The sequence below is a fragment of the Rousettus aegyptiacus genome, unplaced genomic scaffold (genome assembly GCF_014176215.1).
Source record: "Rousettus aegyptiacus isolate mRouAeg1 unplaced genomic scaffold, mRouAeg1.p scaffold_m13_p_7, whole genome shotgun sequence".
Lineage (NCBI taxonomy): Eukaryota > Metazoa > Chordata > Mammalia > Chiroptera > Pteropodidae > Rousettus > Rousettus aegyptiacus.
The window spans coordinates 96,513,702-96,534,214 of record NW_023416310.1 but is presented as its reverse complement, the minus strand read 5'-3'; the positions used below and the strand labels follow the sequence as shown (position 1 = coordinate 96,534,214).

The 20,513-nt window shown below is 42.9% G+C and overlaps 4 protein-coding genes across 5 annotated transcripts; all 4 read left to right on the top strand.

Annotated features, from left to right (window-relative positions):
- Positions 1–8: 8 nt before the first annotated feature.
- Positions 9–3,382, top strand: LOC107499702 (protocadherin beta-17-like). Its single transcript, XM_016124176.2, has one exon. It carries the CDS (start codon positions 365–367, stop codon positions 2,750–2,752), a length of 2,388 nt encoding a protein of 795 aa, XP_015979662.2. The 5' UTR covers positions 9–364; the 3' UTR covers positions 2,753–3,382.
- Positions 3,383–3,525: 143 nt separating this feature from the next.
- Positions 3,526–11,430, top strand: PCDHB8 (protocadherin beta 8). Its single transcript, XM_016124172.2, has one exon. The coding sequence runs from the start codon at positions 5,497–5,499 to the stop codon at positions 7,897–7,899; it is 2,403 nt and encodes an 800-aa protein (XP_015979658.2). The 5' UTR covers positions 3,526–5,496; the 3' UTR covers positions 7,900–11,430.
- Positions 11,431–11,839: 409 nt separating this feature from the next.
- On the top strand, positions 11,840–15,228 carry LOC107499708 (protocadherin beta-16-like). Of its 2 annotated transcripts, XM_036225177.1 has the most exons (2): positions 11,843–12,720; positions 13,694–15,215. In XM_036225177.1, exons 1-2 carry the CDS (start codon positions 12,697–12,699, stop codon positions 15,071–15,073), a joined length of 1,404 nt encoding a protein of 467 aa, XP_036081070.1. In that variant the 5' UTR covers positions 11,843–12,696; the 3' UTR covers positions 15,074–15,215. The 2 variants fall into 2 exon arrangements, with proteins under 2 accessions (XP_015979672.2, XP_036081070.1); XM_016124186.2 differs by having other exon boundaries at positions 11,840–15,228.
- A 393-nt stretch (positions 15,229–15,621) lies between these two features.
- On the top strand, positions 15,622–19,662 carry LOC118605591 (protocadherin beta-10-like). Its single transcript, XM_036225176.1, has one exon. It carries the CDS (start codon positions 17,172–17,174, stop codon positions 19,566–19,568), a length of 2,397 nt encoding a protein of 798 aa, XP_036081069.1. The 5' UTR covers positions 15,622–17,171; the 3' UTR covers positions 19,569–19,662.
- The last annotated feature ends 851 nt before the right edge of the window (positions 19,663–20,513 follow it).

Below are 20,513 nucleotides of genomic sequence, written 5' to 3'. Positions count from 1 at the left end.
CAAAAGATAAGGGGGAAAGAAGTTTATAACACTCCATGACCCAAAAGGAATTCAATGCGTTTTCACTATTATGCTTTAAAATGAAAATTACCTGAAGTTGTAAAGCAGAACGCTTGGTGGCGCTGCAGGATAAGAGTGAAAAAATGTCTCACAACTTGGAGACTCCATAAAGCTGAGCAGTCTCTGGCAGCACACAAAGGAAACATTTTACACCACTGGGGATAGAAGATTTCAGAGAGGCAGCTATCTCCATGTCAGTCAGAGTTAAGAACTAACTCAAGATTATTGAACCAAGATTGCAGACTTGGCTCCAAAGCAATTATTTTGTGATTTAATACTGAATTCTTTTGGACCTGGAGGAAGGATGGAGACACAGCTACCCAAAACGTCCCAGAAAAGGCAAGTGACCGCCATTATCATTCTATTACTATTGTGGGAGGTGGGCTGTGCGACCATTAAGTATTCTGTTCCAGAAGAGAGGGATAGTGGCTCTTTTGTAGCCAACCTAGCAAAAGATCTGGGGCTGGACTTAGGGGAGCTGGCCATGCGGGACGCCCGGATTCTTTCCAAAGGGAACAAACAGCATTTGCGGCTGGAGCATAAGAGCGGGAATTTACTCCTAGAAGAAAAAATGGACCGGGAAGAGTTGTGTGGTGACACAGATAAATGTATACTACATTTCCAGGTGTTACTGAAAAACCCAGTGCAGTTTATCCAAGGTGAACTACAGCTCCAAGATGTAAATGACTATGCCCCAGAATTCTTGGAAAAGGAAATCTTTCTAAAAATTTCAGAAAGCAGCCATCCAGGGACTGCATTTCCTTTGAAAATAGCTCAGGATTTAGACGTGGGCAGCAACACAGTTCAGAACTACACAATTAGCTCCAACTCCCATTTCCATCTTTTTACTCGTAATCGCAGCGATGGCAGGAAATACCCAGAACTGGTGCTGGACAAAGCGCTGGACCGAGAGGAGGAGCCAGAGCTCAGGTTAACCCTCACGGCGCTGGATGGTGGGTCACCGCCCAGGACTGGGACATCCCAGGTTACCATAGTAGTCCTGGACATAAATGACAATGCCCCTGAATTTGATCAGTTGCTCTATGAGGTTCAGGTATTAGAAAACAGCCCTGTAGGCTCCCTTGTCATCACTGTCTCTGCTAGAGATTTAGATGCTGGAACTAATGGAGAGCTCTCCTACTCATTTTTCCAATCCTCAAATCAAGTAATTCAGGTGTTTGAAATAAACGCAATCACAGGAGAGATTCGATTAAAAAGAATGTTGGATTTTGAGGAAATTCAATCTTATCAAATGGAAATTGAGGCCTCAGATGGTGGGGGTCTTTCAGGAACATGCGCAGTAGTCATACAAGTAATGGATGTAAACGACAACGTCCCGGAACTGACCATGTCATTACTCATCAGTGATATCCCAGAAAACACGCTGGACGCTGTGGTTGCTATTTTCGGAATTTCAGATCCAGACTCTGGGGACAATGGCAAAACGATGTGTTCCATCCAAGATCATCTCCCCTTTCTTCTGAAACTTACTGTAGAAAATTTCTACACCTTGATAACAGAAGGTGCGTTGGACAGAGAAAGCCAAGCTGAGTACAACATCACCATCACCGTCACCGACTTGGGGACACCCAGACTGAAAACCGAGCACAACATTACCATACTGGTCTCCGACGTCAACGACAACGCCCCGGCCTTCACCCAAACCTCCTACACCCTGTTCGTCCGCGAGAACAACAGCCCCGCCCTGCACATCGGCGGCGTCAGCGCCACCGACGGAGACGCGGGCGCCAACGCCCAGGTCACCTACTCGCTGCTGCCGCCCCACGACCCGCAGCTGCCCCTGGCCTCCCTGGTGTCCATCAACGCGGACAACGGGCAGCTGTTCGCCCTGAGGGCGCTGGATTACGAGGCCCTGCGCGTGCTGGAGTTCGGCGTGCGCGCCGCCGACCGCGGCTCGCCGGCGCTGAGCAGCCAGGGGCTGGTGCGCGTGCTGGTGCTGGACGCCAACGACAACTCGCCCTTCGTGCTGTACCCGCTGCAGAACGGCTCTGCGCCCTGCACCGAGCTGGTGCCCAGGGCGGCCGAGCCGGGCTACCTGGTGAGCAAGGTGGTGGCGGTGGACGGCGACTCGGGCCAGAACGCCTGGCTGTCGTACCAGCTGCTCAAGGCCACGGAGCCCGGGCTGTTCAGCGTGTGGGCGCACAACGGCGAGGTGCGCACGGCGCGGCTGCTGAGCGAGCGCGACGCGGCCAAGCACAGGCTGCTGGTGCAGGTCAGGGACAATGGCGAGCCGCCGCTGTCGGCCAGCGTCACGCTGCACGTGCTGCTGGTGGACGGCTTCTCGCAGCCCTACCTGCCGCTGCCGGAAGCGGCGGCCGACGCGGCCCAGGCCGACCCGCTCACGGTCTACCTGGTCATCGCGTTGGCGTCGGTGTCGTCGCTCTTCCTGTTCTCGGTGCTGGCGTTCGTCGCGGTGCGGCTGTGCCGGAGGAATAGGGCTGCCTTTTTGGGTGTCTGCTCAGTGCCTGAAGGCCACTTTCTGGGACAGCTGGTGGACGTCAATAGCAGTGGGACCTTGTCCCAGAGCTACCAGTATGAAGTTTGTCTGATGGGAGGCTCCGGTACTAGTGAGTTCAAGTTCCTGAGGCCGGTTATCTCTAATCTGCATTCCCAGAGCACAGGGAGGGAAGTGGAAGAATATCCTTCTTTTCAGAATGATTTGGGTTTCTGATAAAGAATGGAAAAAAAATGCAAGTATTGTGTCTGTGAGTATTCCTAAGAGATTTATCCTGAATTACCTCTAGAGGAGTGCTTTCACAACAATTGTTTAAAGTATTCTTAAAGTCACGGAAAAAAATTCTTTACACAGAAGAGGATCCAACTCTAGCCCTAATACTTCTCCAGGAAGCATGTGGTGTCCATTTTACTTCTAACAGTTGTGCATTGTGTGCAGTCTTTAACGTGATGAATCTTGTTTGAGATGTTGTAAATTGGTTTTCATTGTCTTCGAACTTTTATCTTCTGAGTTGATTTCAGTGTTGTAGAAGTATACCAATTCTAAGTTTTAGAAGTATCTTTTAAAGCTTTTTAAAAAGTAATTACTATGCATCATACACTATTTTAACACTTTTAATCTTGGAAGTAATCTAGGAGGGGAGGTATTTTAGAAATGAGGAAATAGGTGTTCATAGAGTTTTAGTAAATTCACTAAAGCCACCAACTACTAAATGACAGAGCTGAGTCTCTCTCTTAGATCTGTTAGATCCTGAAACTTTGTTATAATGCTACACTGTTTTCTGTCATTAAATATCACCTGGAAAATTTATCCCTAATTAAAAAAAGATTTTTTTTTGTATTCATATTACTGTTCAGTCTTTTCTATATTTGGAATATATATATATATTCTGTTTTTATTTTCTTATAAAGCAATAATCCAGTTTGGATCAATTATTTGACTATTATTATTAAAACTCTGATCTAACCAAATCTTAAGTTAAAAAAATTGGAAGATCAATTCGTGCTTTCTCCTTGTTATCCGAACATATGACCATCCTTTCACAGAAAAGATTAATGACCCTTAATAGAAATGTTACATAATTTTAATTGCTTCATTAGTTTATTATTTTCCTCACATTGCAGTAATTTTTCTACAATACTCTTTACCTACCTTTTAAACACATTTTCCTCCTTTAATTTGAAAGTTTATTTTTAAAGTTTCTTATTCAATACACTACAGTGATGAATTGTGAAAGTATTTTCAAAAGAATAGTTTTAAATATGTACTATTAAGGAGAAACAAATTATCATTAAATTACTTAGATATTCTGGGAAGTTGAGGAGAAACTTTGTTATAATAATCTGTAACTGCTTTTTTCTTTAACATTATCCAGGTAATTTTTGCATAGCTGTATTCTGAATATATTATAAACTAATGCTGGTAACTCTCAAAATAGTACTATTACTGTGTATTACTAATGGGATATAGTCTAAAGACAAAAAAAAAATCCCTCAGGATAACCTTAAGTTGTTTTTATAGTGTCAGAATAAACATCTAATTTTTCCAACAAATCGATGACATGGAAAAAGGGAGGAGGGAATTTTACACAATGAAATAAATTAAGAGACATACCAACAAATGCAATGTGTGGTGCATCTTGTTTGAATCAAGATTCAAACAACCATAACAACTGTAAAGAATTGGGGATATTTGAATATAGATGGATGTTAGATAATATTAACCTAATTTCTTAAGCTTGGTATGGCATTTGTGGTTGTTTTTAGGTCATTAAAAGTTAGAGGTATATAATGAAGTATTTATGGGTGAAATTTAGTTCACCTGGGATTTGAAAATGTTAGAGATCAACAATTATGGCAAAATATTCCTAATTGTTGAAGCTAGTTATGAGTACCTGGGGCATCATCATACTTATCTGCTTTATGGGGTTTGAAATTTTTCAAAATAAAAGATGTTTAAAAATTGATGTTGTAAGAAGAGGAGTTAACAAAAATAGGACATCCTTCTACATACAGAGTCACCATTGCCGTAACAGATTATACCTCTATTAGAGAAAAACTCCAGTCTTTCTTTGTGTGTCATTTGACAAGATAACTTATACCTTAGATAAATAATTCTGCTCATGCATTCTTCTACCATGTGAATATTGGATATTTTTCTAGTTATGGCAATAGACTCATGCAAACTTAGCTACCTGGTGGCACCAAAGTACATGCCTTGGATGTGTGTGTATGCGTGTGTTTATCAGATTAGTCTGTTTCTGCCTCAGTTTCCTCATCTGTATGGGGAGAACTCACAGCAGTCCTATGTAGTAGGTACTATTATAACTCCATCTTACAGATGAATAAACTAAGGCAGAGTTTAAATAATGTGTCCAAGATTCATAGCTACTAATTATTCTCATAGCTCATGGCAATAAAAGTATATAATTCTGAAACTTTTCTGTTAGTCCAATAATGTATTTACATTTTTTCCTGCATATATTCTTTCTTTTCTGCCAATCTGATACATAAATAGTTTTTTGCTCCAAGCTCAATTAGCATTATTAAAAGTAGAAAGTCCTTATTAATGTCATTTCTCTTGTGAGGCCCTCAGACGACTGTCTGCACTCATATGGTCTGGCGATAGTAAACGTAGTGTTGTAACCTGTACAATATAGGAAAGAAAACTAGTGCATCCATTTTCATCCCAAAAGATGTAAGATCTTGTGAGAACGCGCGGTGGCGCTGCAGGATAAGAAGGTACAAACCGGAACCACAACTGCGGCTCCATTACCAGGCAAAACTTACCGGCAGAGCCTGGAAGCCCACGACAAGCTTGGGTGCCACAGAAAGACGACTGGGTCCTCTAAAAAGGACTACTCAGTGGAATATTTCTGAGGTATCTTGTGGAATTATCACAGCTCAGACACTGAATTCTTTACAGCTCAGGGGAACCAGCTGAGATTGTCCCAAACAACAATGGAGGCCAGCAGGAAACTCATTTGCAGACAAAGGCAAGTCCTTTTCTTCTTTTTCTTCTTGGGCTTATCTCAGGCGGGCACTGAACTTAGGCGCTATTCTGTGGTGGAGGAAACTGAGGGGAGCTCGTTTGTAACCAATTTAGCAAAGGACCTGGGTCTGGAGCAGAGGGAACTCTCAAAGCGGGGGGCTAGGGTCATTTCCAAAGGGAACAAACTGCATTTGCAGCTCGATCAGGAGACTGGGGACTTGTCGCTAAATGAGAAATTGGACCGCGAGGAATTGTGTGGTCACACAGAGCCCTGTGTGCTGCGTTTCCAGGTGTTGCTAGAGAATCCCTTAGAGTTTTTTCAAGCTGAGCTACAGGTAATAGACATAAATGACCACGCTCCGGTATTCATGGACAGAGATATGTTGCTGAAAATATCAGAGAGCAGTCCGCCTGGGACTGCATTTCCTTTGAAGAACGCTCAGGACGTGGATGTAGGCCGAAATAATATTGAGAGCTATAAAATCAGTCCAAACTCCTATTTTCGAGTCCACACCCGCCAACGCAGCGATGGCAGTAAATATCCCGAGCTGGTGCTGGACAAAGTGCTGGATCGCGAGTCAGAACCTGAGCTCAGGTTAACCCTCAGCGCTCAGGATGGCGGCTCTCCACCACGTTCTGGCACCACTGAGGTCTACATTGAAGTCGAGGACATCAACGATAATGCCCCCAAATTTGAGCAGCCTTTCTATAGGGGGCAGATCCCTGAGGACAGTCCCATAGGCTTCCTGGTTGTCACGGTCTCTGCTACCGATGTAGACATAGGAGTCAACGGACAGATTTCCTATTCACTTTTCCAGGCTTCAGAAGAGATTAGCAAAACCTTTGAGGTCAATCGCATGACAGGAGACATTCGATTGAAAAAACATCTTGATTTTGAAACAATTCAGTCCTATGAGATCAATATTGAGGCCAGAGATGCTGGAAGCTTGTCTGGAAAATGCACCGTTCTGACTCAAGTTTTGGACGTGAATGACAATGCCCCAGAAGTAACCATGTCCGCACTTACCAGACAGATCCCTGAGAACTCCCCTGAGACTGTGGTTGCAGTTTTCAGTGTTTCAGATCTTGATTCAGAAGAAAACGGGAAAGTAAGTTGCTCCATTCAAGACAATCTACCCTTTTCCCTAAAATCTTCCTTGGAAAACTTTTACACCCTAGTAACAGAGAAGCCACTGGACAGAGAGGCCAGAGCCGAGTACAACATCACCATCACCGTCACCGACTTGGGGACACCCAGACTGAAAACCGAGCACAACATTACCGTACTGGTCTCCGATGTCAACGATAACGCCCCGGCCTTCACACAAACCTCCTACACGCTGTTCGTCCGTGAGAACAACAGCCCCGCCCTGCACATCGGCGGCGTCAGCGCCACAGACAGAGACGCGGGCGCCAACGCCCAGGTCACCTACTCGCTGCTGCCGCCCCACGACCCGCAGCTGCCCCTGGCCTCCCTGGTGTCCATCAACGCGGACAACGGGCAGCTGTTCGCCCTGAGGGCGCTGGATTACGAGGCCCTGCGCGTGCTGGAGTTCGGCGTGCGCGCCGCCGACCGCGGCTCGCCGGCGCTGAGCAGCCAGGCGCTGGTGCGCGTGCTGGTGCTGGACGCCAACGACAACTCGCCCTTCGTGCTGTACCCGCTGCAGAACGGCTCTGCGCCCTGCACCGAGCTGGTGCCCAGGGCGGCCGAGCCGGGCTACCTGGTGAGCAAGGTGGTGGCGGTGGACGGCGACTCGGGCCAGAACGCCTGGCTGTCGTACCAGCTGCTCAAGGCCACGGAGCCCGGGCTGTTCAGCGTGTGGGCGCACAACGGCGAGGTGCGCACGGCGCGGCTGCTGAGCGAGCGCGACGCGGCCAAGCACAGGCTGCTGGTGCAGGTCAGGGACAATGGCGAGCCGCCGCTGTCGGCCAGCGTCACGCTGCACGTGCTGCTGGTGGACGGCTTCTCGCAGCCCTACCTGCCGCTGCCGGAAGCGGCGGCCGACGCGGCCCAGGCCGACCCGCTCACGGTCTACCTGGTCATCGCGTTGGCGTCGGTGTCGTCGCTCTTCTTGTTCTCGGTGCTGGCGTTCGTCGCGGTGCGGCTGTGCAGGAGGAGCAGGGCCTCCTCATTGGGTGGCTGCTCGGTGCCCGAGGGCCACTTCCCGGGCCACCTGGTGGATGTCAGCGGCACGGGAACCCTGTCCCAGAGCTACAAGTATGAAGTGTATCTGAGGGGAGGCTCAGGGACCAGCGAGTTCAAGTTTCTGAAGCCTATTGTGCCCAATTCCCAAGGCCATTACCTTGCGTCCGAAATAGAAGAAAATCCCAGCTTTAAAAATGACTTTGGTTTCAGTATTCAGGGACAATAATTCTTTATCATATTCCAAATATTTAAAATTGATTAGTTCAAGGTGATGGATTTTCAGGCAATCTATTATGAATTTTTTAATTACACTCAACTTGCTGGAAATTTTCTGATATTATTCCATCATTTTAAAGAATGGTATTTTATCTTTTCTCCATTACTATAACAAGATGAATGGTCCTTAGTCTTGCCACTCAAAAGACTGATGAAATCAATAGTTCTAATACTGATTCTGGAATAGCTTATGAATTATTAGAGGAAAAACAGTTAAAAGTTAATTCTATGTAAGTGATTGAATTTCCTTGTGCTTTTAAACGTTTCATTAGTTTTTAAGCCATTAGGTATATAAGAGCAGTAATGGATTAACACTTATGGGAAGTATGCCTACCCTGGAAGGAAAGAGAACTGGTACCATGAGCATTTGGCTCTTGCTTTATTCTGCTCTTATAGCAGTTATCTTTGCTATTGTTTTCTCTTAAATGTTATATTGATGGTGCGTCCTTTCATTAATGTACCAGTGTTAATTTTAATTTAATTATTTTGATTGCTTTCTTTTAGTTTCATTGGTGTTCAAAGGGAGAGTAAGCTACACTGTATTTATCCTGTGAGATGAAATAGCATAGTAGTGAAATTGGCTTTTTTTTCTCTTGGGAAACACTGAGCATCTGTGACAGAAAATGTAGTGGCCTCCAATACCCATTCATTTTTCTTCTTTAATAACTGACCTCAGATTTCACTAAGGGCATTAGTGTGCTCAGTCAAAAGAATACATTTTGCCAACCTCATTGGCTGCCAGAACAGGGCATTTGACCAGGGTTTAGTCAGTGACATGTATATACAAATATTGTAGAAGACTTCCAAGAAATCTGTTTAGGGGAGATAACTCATCTAGGAATAGGTCCTTTTTTGTCTTTCTCTAACTGCTCTTTGCTGCTTATAAATTGTAAGTCATAGTTGGAACACAGCCAGCCATGTTGGGTCATAAAACAACACTAAGGATTGAAATAATAGAGAAAGAATGACCATATAGAATAAATTTTTAAAAGATGAAGGTCCTTGATGATCACAGAGTCATTATGTCATCCTGAATTTCTTCTTCTGAACTTTTTTTACTCAATAAATAAAGGGACTTCTATCTCATTTAAGCCACTATCTTTTTAGTTTTGTGCCGCCTCCAGTGGAATCCAATCCTAATGCTTTAATATTAAGATTTTTCATTAAACTATTATATATTAAGTAAAATGTGCAGATCTTAAGTGTCTAGTTTGATCTAACTGAACTTTTTAAGCTTTTGTTTCTTGAGTTCTAATTTAGTTAAAAGTCATGTACAGAGTGCTTTACATTTGTCATCTTTTTATTCCTTTGCCAAACCTTAAGGGAGTTGGCATATTATCTCTTCTTTTACATATGAAAAACTGAAGTTAAGAAAGGTTAAATAAATTGCTTGAAATTATGTGCAGTAAAAGGAAAATTTTGAAATAAATCCTCAGTATACAGAATGCTGCAGTTCTTAACTGATATGTTATAATGGCACGCGTTAACTGGTAGCGTCGTCTTCTTAACAAAGGAAGTGAAATCCATTTATTCCATGAACTGAACTCTTATGTAGAAATGTAACTATTGGTCTATAGTTTGTATTTGTTTCTACCAATGGCCACACTGTTCTGGGCCAATAAACCCAAAGTTCTTATAGAAGCACTGACCTACATAAGCTAGGTCAAGCACCACAATTAATCTTCATCATGAGTGAATCAGCTGATTATCTTTCTGTACATTTTCAACATATTCATTATTGCAGAAACAAATGCCCTGAATAGGGAGTAGTTGTATTTCTTGAATTTCTTGTACTATACCTTCTGTCTTTTTCTGTCATCCCTAAAACATATTTTTCATTTTCTTTGGAAAGTTGAAACTTGCTTTATTATACACATCTTTGTAAGTCCCTTATTCAAATTAAATATGCTGTAGTCATTTTAGTTTACTATTTATTTGAAAGCAGTTGCTATGTTAGTATTAATTGTAAATTAAATAACTAATTTCAGAAAAGTATTGACGATATTGTGGAGGAATTTTTATCACTAAATAATTCAGAGATTCTGGAAATTTATGGAAAAAAATGATAGGTTCCAGTTTTTTTCTGTTATAATGAATGATATTCTTTGGCAACTCCTCTTTAAAAGTATGCTGGAAAAAAAACATCTGAGGTCACAAATGACTTTATTCTGAAAAATGGCTCACCAGAGCTGAATCAGACATTCTTCAGCATTTGCTCTGATAATACTATTCTTATAGATAGGTAAATTTTTGCTAACTCAGCTGCTGGGTGCATGAGAATCTATGTTTGTGTTTTGCATCAGTTTTCTATTACTGCTATAAAAATTACCACATATGTAGTTACTTAAAACAATAAAAATGTATTACCTTATAGTTCTGTAGATCAGATCTCAAATATGGCTCTTACTGGGCTAAAATTAAGGTGTCAGTAGGGATGCCTTCTTTTTGGTGGCTCTAGAGGAGAATCCATTTGTAGCTCTTAGCTGCTGCCTACATTAGCTGACTCATGGGCCCTTATTCAATCTTCAGAGCCAGCACATTGTATCTCCCTGATCATTCTTTCATAGTCACATCTCCCTTTGACCATAGCCAGAAAAGGTTCTATTTTACTCACATAATCCAGGATGATATTCCCTTAACAACGTACTCAATTTAATTATATCTGTGAAGTCTCTTTACCCATATATGATAAGATACTTACAGATTTTTGGGAAATAGGGCATGAATATCTTTCAGTAGATGGCCATTATTCTGCCTACCACAGATTGGCTACTTGGAAGAAAATTATCTGATCTAGTGGTACCACTGTGGCCAAAGGAAGGCACATAAATGTTTTTATACCAGGAGTTTAAGCCTCATTGATTAGATAGATGCTTTAACCCCAGAGAAGGAAATTAACAAACTTGTAAAAATCCTTAACAAGAACATTAAATGGATAAAGATATCATAAATCTTTATGATAATTTAAGAATGTGATTTAAATTATAGAAATGGAAAACCTAAACAAAAGAATACAAATCTTATAAGGGACTTGTACCTAGAATATGTAAAGAACTCTTAAAACTTAATTATAAAAAGACAAATAACCCCATTTAAAAATGGGCAAAGATCTGATTAGACATTTCTTGAAGGAAGATATACAAATGGCCAATAAGCACAAGAAATGATGTTTAACATTATTACTCATCAGAGAAATGAAAATCAAAATCATATTGAGCTACCACTTCAAATCCACTAGGATGACTAGAATCAAAAAGTCAGATAACAGCAAGTGTTGGGAGCATGTGCAAAATTAGAATGTTGATACACTGCTGGTGGTAATGTAAAATGGTGAAACTCTTTTGGAAAAAAGATTGGGAGTTACTCAAATATACAAATACCTATGACCTAGCAATTCTACTCCCAGAGAAATGAAACATATGTCCACACAAACACTTGTACATGAATGTTTATTGTAGATTATTTATAATAGTCAAAAGGTGGAGACAACCCAAATGTCTATCAACAGATGGATGGATAATCAAAATATGATATATCTATACATTGGAATATTATTCAGCCACAAAAAGGAAGAAAGTACTGACATAAACTATAACTTGAATGAACACTGAAAACATGCTAATTGAAAGAAGCCAGTCACAAAAGTCCACATGTTATATTATTCCATTAACATGAAAGTACAGAATATGGAGGTCTATTGAAACAAAAAGTAAATTAGTGATTGATTAGGGTTTGGGGCAAGAGAGACAGGGGAATAGTAGGTCTGATAGGTCAAGGGTACAGTTTTATGGGGTGATGAAAATGTTCTAAAGTTGACTGTGGTGATGGATGCACTGCTCTGAATATACTAAGAAGCCACTGAATTATACACTTTAAATGGGTGAATTTTATGGTATGTGGATTATATCTTACTAAAACTGTTTTTAAAAAAGAATAAAACAAGTTATTTGCATCACAATAATTTAAAAGAATCCAAAAGCATGCAGGCCTAACCTTGAGATCTGCCTATTTGGGAAATAATTTTCCAATAATTTGAAACCATGAAAACTTACAGTTGTTAGTCTTAGTTTTCGGAAAGAAGAGTAATCTTCTCTTGATAAGCCACTTTGGAATCACCATCAATTGCGATTTTGCAGTCTCTACTCATTTGTAATTTTATAATTTGTACGTATCATGAAAAATGTGTACTTATGAAACTGTTCCAATTTACTTTGAAAATATTTTACTCCTAAATTTATGTCCTTTTCAACTTAGATGTTAAATTATTTTACTTAATCATTAAACCTCAACAGCTTTAAAGAGTCAATAATATAAGTGACAGTTTGATCCGTGCAACAACACACAGCTCTATCTGAACACACACAAAAAAACACACGAAAATAGAACTCGGTGTTTTATATTACAGAATACAATTTACACAATTTATTTGATACATTTAAGAGAATTCTGTATCCAATGTTAAGCCAGAAAATATAAGACGCGGCGAGAACGCATGGTGGCGCTGCAGGTTAAACGATGGAAAGCTGAATCGCCTCCGCAGCTCCAGTATCCAGCCAAACAGTTTCACACTGCCTGGAAGCTAAACAACAGCTTTCTCAGCCAGAGTGAATTGAGTTTGAACCTTTATAAAACCTCTATTTAGCGGCACACTTCCACCATTCTGGACTTCAAGACCAGGCTACAAGGATCCTGGGCATACGTGAAGCTCCTGTGAACCAAATTTGCAGGAAACAGCAATGGAGACTGGATGGATGTGCAATCGGAGACAAAGGCAAGTCCTAGTTTTCTTTCTTTTGCTGAACATGTCTGGGGTGGGCGCCGAGTTAGGGCCCTATTCAGTAGTGGAAGAAACGGAGAAGGGATTCTTTGTGGCAAATCTAGGAAAAGACCTGGGATTGGGGTTGAACGAGATATCCACCCGTGGGGCCCGGATCATTTCTCAGGAGCACAAAGAATATTTGCAGCTCAAGGTTCAGACTGGAGATTTGCTCATAAATGAGAAACTAGACCGAGAAGAGCTATGCGGTTCCATGGAGCCTTGTGTACTACATTTCCAAGTACTTATGGAAAATCCCTTAGAGATATTTCAGGCTGAACTGATGGTAAAGGACATAAATGACCATTCTCCTGTGTTCACGGAAAGAGAAATGATTCTAAAAATACCAGAAAACAGTCCTCTAGGAATTGCATTTCCTCTGAGTAATGCTCTGGACTTGGACGTAGGAAGCAACAATGTTCAGAACTACAAAATCAGCCACAACCTACATTTCCAAGTTCTAACCCACAATCTCAGCGATGGCAGAAAATACCCAGAGCTAGTGTTAGACAAAGAGCTGGATAGGGAGGAGGAGCCTGAAATCACATTAACCCTGATAGCCCTGGATGGTGGCTCTCCACCCCGACAGGGGACCGCCCAGGTGCTCATCGAAGTGGTGGATGTCAATGATAATGTTCCTGAGTTTGAGCAGCAGCTCTACAAGGTGCATATTCCCGAGAACAGCCTTGTTGGCTCCCTGGTTGTCAACGTCTCTGCCAGAGATTTAGACAGCGGTGTCAATGGGAAAATATCATATTCATTCTTTCAGCCTTCAGTAGATATTAGCAAAACTTTGGAGGTAAATCTTTTGACAGGAGAAGTTCGACTGAAAAAACAAGTAGATTTTGAAACAGTGCGGTCTTACGAAGTAGACATCAAAGCCACTGATGGGGGAGGTCTTTCAGGAAAATGCACTCTTCTCCTGCAGGTGGTGGATGTGAATGATAATCCTCCAAAAGTGACCATGTCAGCATTCACCAGCCCGATCCCAGAGAACTCGCCTGAGATTGTAGTTGCTGTTTTCAGTGTTTCAGATCCTGACTCAGGGGATAATGGAAAGACTATTTCTTCCATCCAGGATGACCTTCCTTTTCTTCTAAAACCTTCAGTCAAGAACTTTTACACCTTGGTAACAAAGAGTGCTCTAGATAGAGAAGAAAGAGCCGAATACAACATCGTCATCATTGTCACTGACTTAGGGAAACCCAGGCTGAAAACGGAACACAACATAACCGTGAAGGTCTCTGACGTCAACGACAACGCCCCGGCCTTCACACAAACCTCCTACACCCTGTTCGTCCGCGAGAACAACAGCCCCGCCCTGCACATCGGCAGCGTCAGCGCCACAGACAGAGACGCGGGCGCCAACGCCCAGGTCACCTACTCGCTGCTGCCGCCCCACGACCCGCAGCTGCCCCTGGCCTCCCTGGTGTCCATCAACGCGGACAACGGGCAGCTGTTCGCCCTGAGGGCGCTGGATTACGAGGCCCTGCGCGTGCTGGAGTTCGGCGTGCGCGCCGCCGACCGCGGCTCGCCGGCGCTGAGCAGCCAGGCGCTGGTGCGCGTGCTGGTGCTGGACGCCAACGACAACTCGCCCTTCGTGCTGTACCCGCTGCAGAACGGCTCTGCGCCCTGCACCGAGCTGGTGCCCAGGGCGGCCGAGCCGGGCTACCTGGTGAGCAAGGTGGTGGCGGTGGACGGCGACTCGGGCCAGAACGCCTGGCTGTCGTACCAGCTGCTCAAGGCCACGGAGCCCGGGCTGTTCAGCGTGTGGGCGCACAACGGCGAGGTGCGCACGGCGCGGCTGCTGAGCGAGCGCGACGCGGCCAAGCACAGGCTGCTGGTGCAGGTCAGGGACAATGGCGAGCCGCCGCTGTCGGCCAGCGTCACGCTGCACGTGCTGCTGGTGGACGGCTTCTCGCAGCCCTACCTGCCGCTGCCGGAAGCGGCGGCCGACGCGGCCCAGGCCGACCCGCTCACGGTCTACCTGGTCATCGCGTTGGCGTCGGTGTCGTCGCTCTTCCTGTTCTTGGTGCTGGCGTTCGTCGCGGTGCGGCTGTGCAGGAGGAGCAGGGCTTCCTCATTGGGTGGCTGCTCAGTGCCCGAGGGCCACTTCCCGGGGCACCTGGTGGATGTCAGCGGCACGGGGACCCTGTCTCAGAGCTACCAATATGAGGTGTGTCTGATGGGGGGCTCCGGGACAAGCGAGTTTAAGTTTCTAAAACCGATTATTCCAAATCTCATATCCCAGAATTCTGGAAGAGAAGTGGAAGAAAATCCATCCTTGCGGAATAGTTTTGGGATTTAATTATTGACAGGAACTTATTTAATAAGGACAATAACTTCTAATATATAATGTCTAATATATGATGTCAATTAATAAATTGCTTAAGTTCACTACCACCAATAAGATGCTGTTTTCATTTTGGTTCATCCTCAATTTCCAATTTTATATTTAACTTCAGAAGTTCTTTTTTAATTTATTTGCTTTACTTTTAAAATTGATACTATTAATTTTTCCACGATATAAATGTCTTTATTCACTTTCTAATTACATTTTTCATTTTAGTTTTTTACCTAGAATTTTTCAGTTATTAAAATAATCTGTTGCATGTGATCTGTGTACCATCTGATATTTCTTCTATTTTCCTTTTAAAACTAGTATTGTGTTTGGTTTGTCATCTTCAGTCTTCATTATAGCAATTTTCCTAAATCATGTTACCTTTTTAGAAAGTTTACTTTCCCTGTGTTGACATCTGCCAATTTTATATAAATTTTTATTGTGTTACGATATGATAAATAAATTTCTAATCAGCTCTGAAAATAAGAAGAAACACCATTGAAAGGTATTAAGTGTGTGTGTATATGGTTAAATTTAAAGACAAAAAAGGCAAAGTTTAGGCATTCTATAGCATCATGCAGAAATATTTAATACTTTTTGCATTTAAATCTGTATGAAAAAATCAGAGATCCTTTCTTATGAAATGTTTAATGGCTAACAATGCAGTCTCATTCAGTTGAAAATATAGGAGTCAGCAAGCAGAGGTTTATTCAGTGTAGTTTTATATTCAACAATAACTGTTTTGGGCAGTATCTAGCCCTTTCTTTGTATAATAGCCCTCAATTTATTCTGTATCTCATTCTCATTATGGGAAGATTGAGGTTCTTTATGTATTTTAGGTCTTTGAATAAAATTCTATATGAGGCAGGTATTAAACTGATGTCCTTATTTTCAGTAGTGTTAGGATAGGCATTGGTGTGGTTTACTCTTTACCTACCTGTTTTGTGCAAAGACGTTAGATCTCACTAGATTTTATTAGAATGACCTTAAAACAAAGGCCAGTTCTTCTTTAATTCTGAAAGTAATTTTAAAGCTAATATAAAAAGACAAAGGCATATGAAAAAAAAAGAAACAGAAACTGCAAAGAATGAGTAAGTAAAAGGATACAATTTTCAAATGGCAAGAATTTAAGTCACTAAAACTTGTTTTGTATTGTATTCAAGGGTTTATTTATGTACACCTGAATACAGCAAACATTTAATGAGTGTCTAATTTGCCAACCAAGATGACAAAGGTATAGTTTCCATCTTTAAGTAGGGACAGATTGGCATGAAGCTGGAAGAAATAATATTTACAAGACAATTATAAAGTTTTATGGGAGTACAGAGGAGGAAAAGCCTATATGCTCTTTTCTGGATTATAGAGTGATGATTCTTTTTAAGCAATGTAATAGATTTTGAAAAAATTTGTTGAAGAAGGTCTGAAACAAGTTGTTTTTTTTTTTTTTGTCAGTTTTTACTGTTCTTATACCCAATGTTTCTGGAAAAGTGAAAACTATTATTTTGGTGATCCTAGAGGTCACCACAAATTTCCCTTCGGTTCCTAACATTGCATGGCAGTAGTGTTGGAAGTGAAAGGCCTAGTACGGAACTAAATCTAGCACAATGAGGTGGATACAGTTAAGTGCTAGAAACTTTCTTTTTCTAACTGTTGAATTTTTAACTTTCTCATGAAGCAGGGAAAAATATCAACAACGTGAACAGTTCTCTATCCCAATTTATTTTTCAATGAGATACTTAAATGAGCCCCTAAAGAATAAAGTTATAAATATATACACACACAAGTCGGGTTCAGTCGTTTGAGTCTGTTGGAGGCCACGCGGTGGCGCTGCAGGCTAAAGAGAGGAAAAAAGAACTGAACTGAGAACACTGCAGATGTCATTAACAAAAAAGAACGCGGCAGGTAGGCTGGGAGAAAACCGCAACTGCCCCAGATTAGCAAAGGGACAACATCCCAGGTCCCTGCTACTACATGGTGTGGATTTGGAGTTTGCAAGTGCATTTTCCTTTATGCTGGGAGCTGTGATTGTGACCAATATTGACGAAAGACGTGTTCAGAAGAAGCTATGGAGGCTGGAGGGTTGTGCTGCCCAAGACAAAGGCAAGTCCTGCTTCTCTTTCTGTTTGGGGGAGTATCTTTGGCAGGTTCTGGATTTGGACAATATTCGGTGACAGAGGAAACAGAGAGAGGATCATTTGTGGTCAATCTGGCAAAAGACCTGGGGCTAGGAGACCAGGAACTGGTTGCAAGGGGAGCCCGGGTGGTCTTTGATGATAATGAACATCACTTGTTTCTGGATTCTCATACTGGGGATTTGCTCACAAATGAGCAATTGGACCGGGAGAAGCTGTGTGGCTCCACAGAGCCCTGTATGTTGTATTTCCAAATTTTAATGAATAACCCTTTTCAGATTTATCGGGCTGAGCTGAGGGTCAGGGACATAAATGATCATTCACCAGTGTTTCAGGACAAAGAAATAGTCTTAAAAATATTAGAAAATACAGCTGAAGGAACATCATTTCGACTAGAAAGAGCACAGGATTCAGATGGAGGACTTAATGGTATCCAAAACTACACCATCAATCCCAACTCTTTTTTCTATGTTAAAATTAGTGACAGTGATGAAGATATGATATATCCAGAGCTAGTGTTGGACAAGGTGCTGGATAGGGAGAACCAACAAGAGCTCAGTTTAACACTTACGGCACTGGATGGTGGGTCACCACCCAGGTCTGGGACGGCCACTATACGCATTGTGATCCTGGACATCAATGACAATGCCCCAAAGTTTTCTCAGGCAATCTACCAGACGCAGGTTCCGGAGAACAGTCAAGTAGGATCAACTATTGCTAAAGTCTCAGCAGAAGATGTAGACTCTGGAGTCTATGCAGACATATCCTATTCATTTTTTGATGCTTCTGAAGATATTCGAACAACCTTTCAAATAAATTCTTATTCTGGGGAAATTGTTCTAAGAGTGTTGCTTGACTTTGAGATAGTAAAATCTTACAAAATAAATATACAGGCAGTCGACGGTGGGGGCCTTTCTGCGAGATGTATGGTTTTGGTGGAGGTATTAGACACCAATGACAATCCTCCTGAGCTGATCATGTCATCACTTTCCAACCACGTTGCTGAGAATTCTCCTGAGACCATACTGGCTGTTTTTAGGATTAAAGACAGAGATTCTGGAGAAAATGGAAAGATGCTTTGCTACATTCAAGATAATCTGCCATTTCTTCTGAGACCCTCTGTGGAGAATTTTTACATTCTAATGACAGAAGGTGCGCTGGACAGAGAAAGCCAAGCTGAATACAATGTGACCATCACCGTCACCGACTTGGGGACACCCAGACTGAAAACCGAGCACAACATTACCGTACTGGTCTCCGACGTCAACGACAACGCCCCGGCCTTCACACAAACCTCCTACACCCTGTTCGTCCGCGAGAACAACAGCCCCGCCCTGCACATCGGCAGCGTCAGCGCCACAGACAGAGACGCGGGCGCCAACGCCCAGGTCACCTACTCGCTGCTGCCGCCCCACGACCCGCAGCTGCCCCTGGCCTCCCTGGTGTCCATCAACGCGGACAACGGGCAGCTGTTCGCCCTGAGGGCGCTGGATTACGAGGCCCTGCGCGTGCTGGAGTTCGGCGTGCGCGCCGCCGACCGCGGCTCGCCGGCGCTGAGCAGCCAGGCGCTGGTGCGCGTGCTGGTGCTGGACGCCAACGACAACTCGCCCTTCGTGCTGTACCCGCTGCAGAACGGCTCTGCGCCCTGCACCGAGCTGGTGCCCAGGGCGGCCGAGCCGGGCTACCTGGTGAGCAAGGTGGTGGCGGTGGACGGCGACTCGGGCCAGAACGCCTGGCTGTCGTACCAGCTGCTCAAGGCCACGGAGCCCGGGCTGTTCAGCGTGTGGGCGCACAACGGCGAGGTGCGCACGGCGCGGCTGCTGAGCGAGCGCGACGCGGCCAAGCACAGGCTGCTGGTGCAGGTCAGGGACAATGGCGAGCCGCCGCTGTCGGCCAGCGTCACGCTGCACGTGCTGCTGGTGGACGGCTTCTCGCAGCCCTACCTGCCGCTGCCGGAAGCGGCGGCCGACGCGGCCCAGGCCGACCCGCTCACGGTCTACCTGGTCATCGCGTTGGCGTCGGTGTCGTCGCTCTTCCTGTTCTCGGTGCTGGCGTTCGTCGCGGTGCGGCTGTGCAGGAGGAGCAGGGCCTCCTCATTGGGTGGCTGCTCGGTGCCCGAGGGCCACTTTCCAGGCCACCTGGTGGACGTCAGCGGCACGGGGACCCTGTCTCAGAGCTACCAATATGAGGTTTGTCTGATGGGAGGCTCAGGGACCAGTGAGTTCAAGTTCCTCAAACCCATTGTCCCCAATATTCAGGCACAGGGCCCTGGGAACAATAGTGAAGAAAATCCCACCTTTCGAAATAGCTTTGGATTTACTTTTCAGTAAAAATTCTTTTTATGTTTTTGTGTACTTTTGAATTATTATACAATCATATTAGTTTAGTTTTAACATTCCAAATTAAAGAATTATTCTACTTCGAGTCTAATTTTAAAGTATTATAAATTTGTTTTTGTTATTTTATCCTTTTTTGCACTATTAAACAGTTAGCTTTAATTAGTACCTCTTCTAAACAGTATTTTAAAGGTTTAATACTCTCAAAATGTACAAGGATTTAACTTTTATTATATTTCATTCTAGAAAACTGAGATTTTGATACTTCTCCTAGGATATTTCACAGACTACATCTCGTAATTCTCCCCATACCTCTATTGCACTTCCTTCATGTAAGAAGACATATCTGTACTTCTGACCTTGTTCTAACATTGTTTAATCATGTTAGAAATCCATGTCATTTGGTTCTAAATCATAGCATTTAAAAAGAAATATTTCTTTATTATTCAACTCATGATAAAATGAAACATTATTTTGTGAGTGATATTGGACTCCCGTAATGTTTTTGTGTTTCTATTACCTCATTTCCTTTACATATACTACTCTTACTCAGTATTTTCTAATGTTCACTTTGCTGAATCATAATACAGATCATATCCTGTAACTTAAATCAAATGTAATAACCTGCATGAAAATGAATAGAAATTAAAACAATTTGAAAATTTGACTGTGAGAATGTTGATCCACTTTTGGAAAGATACTCACTTTTCATCTTATATGTAAATTTATTTAATTATTATCAAATTTAAAAATCAAGATGAACTAAAATCATAAAGGAAAATATATTCTTCACTCTCCAGCTGCCTTCTGCGTGATTTCTCTAGAATAATGTCAATATTTCTAGGTTATATGTTTATATCTCTATATCTTGATATTCAGTTTTATACTTTAATCACTTCACCCTATGTTAAAGGATTTAACTTTCTTACTTTCCAACTA